This window comes from Colobus angolensis, unplaced genomic scaffold, assembly GCF_000951035.1.
Source record: "Colobus angolensis palliatus isolate OR3802 unplaced genomic scaffold, Cang.pa_1.0 Scaffold76, whole genome shotgun sequence".
NCBI lineage: Eukaryota > Metazoa > Chordata > Mammalia > Primates > Cercopithecidae > Colobus > Colobus angolensis.
In genome coordinates this window covers 1,297,739-1,300,080 of record NW_012121376.1, presented here as the reverse complement: position 1 = coordinate 1,300,080, position 2,342 = coordinate 1,297,739, and the positions used below count along the sequence as shown (strand labels likewise).

General features: G+C 61.6%; 1 protein-coding gene across 1 annotated transcript in view; it reads right to left on the bottom strand.

Moving 5' to 3' along the window:
• CBFA2T3 (core-binding factor, runt domain, alpha subunit 2; translocated to, 3) overlaps nucleotides 1–2,342 on the bottom strand; it is a 104,033-nt gene that overhangs the window by 17,237 nt on the left and 84,454 nt on the right. The window contains exons 4-5 of the mRNA XM_011928075.1: nucleotides 1,991–2,232; nucleotides 1,658–1,747 (exon numbers count right to left, since the gene is read on the bottom strand). Of these exons, the coding sequence (XP_011783465.1) occupies nucleotides 1,658–1,747; nucleotides 1,991–2,232 (332 nt within the window). The remainder of the gene's footprint in view (nucleotides 1–1,657; nucleotides 1,748–1,990; nucleotides 2,233–2,342) is intronic.

Here is a 2,342-nt window from a genome sequence, read left to right as displayed (position 1 = left end):
GAGGCCCGTTCTCTCCATGTGTCCCTCCGTGCTGTCTCCCCAACAGCCTGAAGATGATTCCATTTTGCAGATGCAGAAACCGAGGCACAGAGGAACTGGCCTAGCCCAGGGGCCAACAGCTGCTAAGTGGCAGGGTCGGGCTCAAGCCAGGGAGTGTCTGATCCGGTCTGTCCTCTGGACCCCCGAGGGGAGGCCTGGCCCAGCGGAGACGGAGCCCACAGCAGGGCGGGCAGTGCTCAGGTGGGCCCGAAGGTGCGGCCAGACTGGCAGCTCCCAGTTAAGCTCCATGGAACCCGGACCCCAACACGTGCTCGGCAGAGAGGGTCACGGGGTCAGATACATTTGGGGAACCTTTCCTCAGCTCCTGCTAGAGATGTGCGGCTGTCTTGGGGAAGCGGAGACCCGCAGAGATGGCAGTCTGACTCCATGGCACTTCCGTGCCCGTCCCATTTGCCTGTGTGTGGGAATTACTCTCCCATGGGAATCACTGGCTTCATTCATTCATTAATTAGTTCAGAGACAGGGTCTTGCTCTGTCGCCCCGGCTGGAGTGCAGTGGCATGATCGCAGCTCACTGCAGTCTCGACCTCCTGGGTTCAACCGATCTTCCCACCTCAGCCTCCCAGGTAGCTGGGACCATGGGTGCATACAGTGCCCAGCTAACTTTTAAATTTTTTGTAAAGATGGGGTCTAGCTGTGTTGCCCAGGCTGCTTTTAAACTCCTGGCCTCAAGCAATCCCCGCTCCTCAGACTGGCATCTGTAAAAATGCAGGCTCTGATTCAGTAGGTGTCGGCCGGGCGGACAAGCCCCGCACGCTGCCACCCTGGTCCACGGCTGATCTGGGTGTGCCCATCTGACCTGCTTTCACCTGACACGCCTTCATCCACCTGCCTACATGGCCACCTAAGACCCTTCCTGCCTGTCCACGCCTCCCGCCCTCACCTCTGCTCTCTCAGCCCCACATATCCTGTTCCAGTCGCACTGACCCCTCTGCTGCTCCTCAAGCACAGCGGGCGCCCCACGCCTCAGGCGGCCTCCGCACCCGGCGTCCCATGCCTCAGGGGGCCTCTGCACGTGCAGTTCCTGCTGTCTGGAAAGCCCTGGGCTGGCTCCGCACCCAGCTCCGCCCTCATCCTCAGTCCTCACCAACATGCCTCCAGGTAAGAGACTTTCGGAATATTTCTCCACCATGGACAGCTGCAGATTTGACAGTGGCTGTGGACCGAACGCCTTCCCACCCCAGGGTGCTGGCTCCAGGAGGGACCTGCTGCATGTCCTGGGCCCTGTCCCTGAGCCTCGCCCCATGCTGGCACATCATCAGTGCCCAGAAATCACCTGTGGAGTGAGCCAGCGGCAACCAGAGCCGAACCGGACAGCTCTGTCCTGCACTGGATTCAGCACCTGACTAATCCTTCAGTCTGGGAACCAGTTTTCAGGCCTTAACTGGTAGGAACCAACCCTGACTAGTCAACTAGTCAGCAGTGCTCCCCTAGGGCACCACAGGTCCTAGGCTGGCCAAGATCGACGCCTGACACTTCTTCACCCACCTGTCTATCCGGCCACATCAGCCCCTTCCCGCCTGTCCACACTGGCAAGGAATGGGATTAGGGGCCTTCTAAGGAGGCCCCCGTAGCAAAGGGGATGGGTTTGCCATTACCTTCAGGAAGGGAATGACAAACGGCCGCAGAGGGAAGTTGGTGGCCTCCTGAAGCTTGGAATGAAACTCCTCGATCGTCAGCGTCGAGTTCTGCAGGGGAGAAAAGCCACCTCACACCGGCACCGCTCGGCGTATGAGCCAGCGCCGGCCCGCCCACGCCTGAGGAGGAGGCTCCATGTGGGAAGCAGGCAGGCAGCCCAGGAGCTGGGCACGGCCTGGGAGGGTGCAGGCGGCATCATGGGAGCAGGTCCACGCTCCATGCTGTGGCTGCATCCTCATTCAACGGAGGGAATATGCACGTCCCAAGGCCCTGGCTGCCCCTGCCCGACTCACCACCAGGCCCAGCACCAGCGTGCGCATGCGCTCCCCAATCTCTGGGGAGATGTCGCTGCCAAACTGCTGCAGGGCGGTGAGGAAGCGCTTGAGCTTGCTGAGTTGCCGGGCCCCACAGGCTGGGGGCAGGTGCTGTGTGGACAGGGAGGCCGTGGACGAGGTGGCCGGGCCATTGCTGAAGCCGTTGGGTGTGGGCGGTGCGCCGCTGATGGCTGTCGGCGAGTGGCTGCTGCCGTTCATCACTGCAGGAGGGAAGCAGGTGTGAGGGCGAGGGACACGAGACACGAGGACACGAAGGTGACGGTGACAACACGGCCCAGACGGCGACAGTGAGGGCAGCAGCGACCAAGGT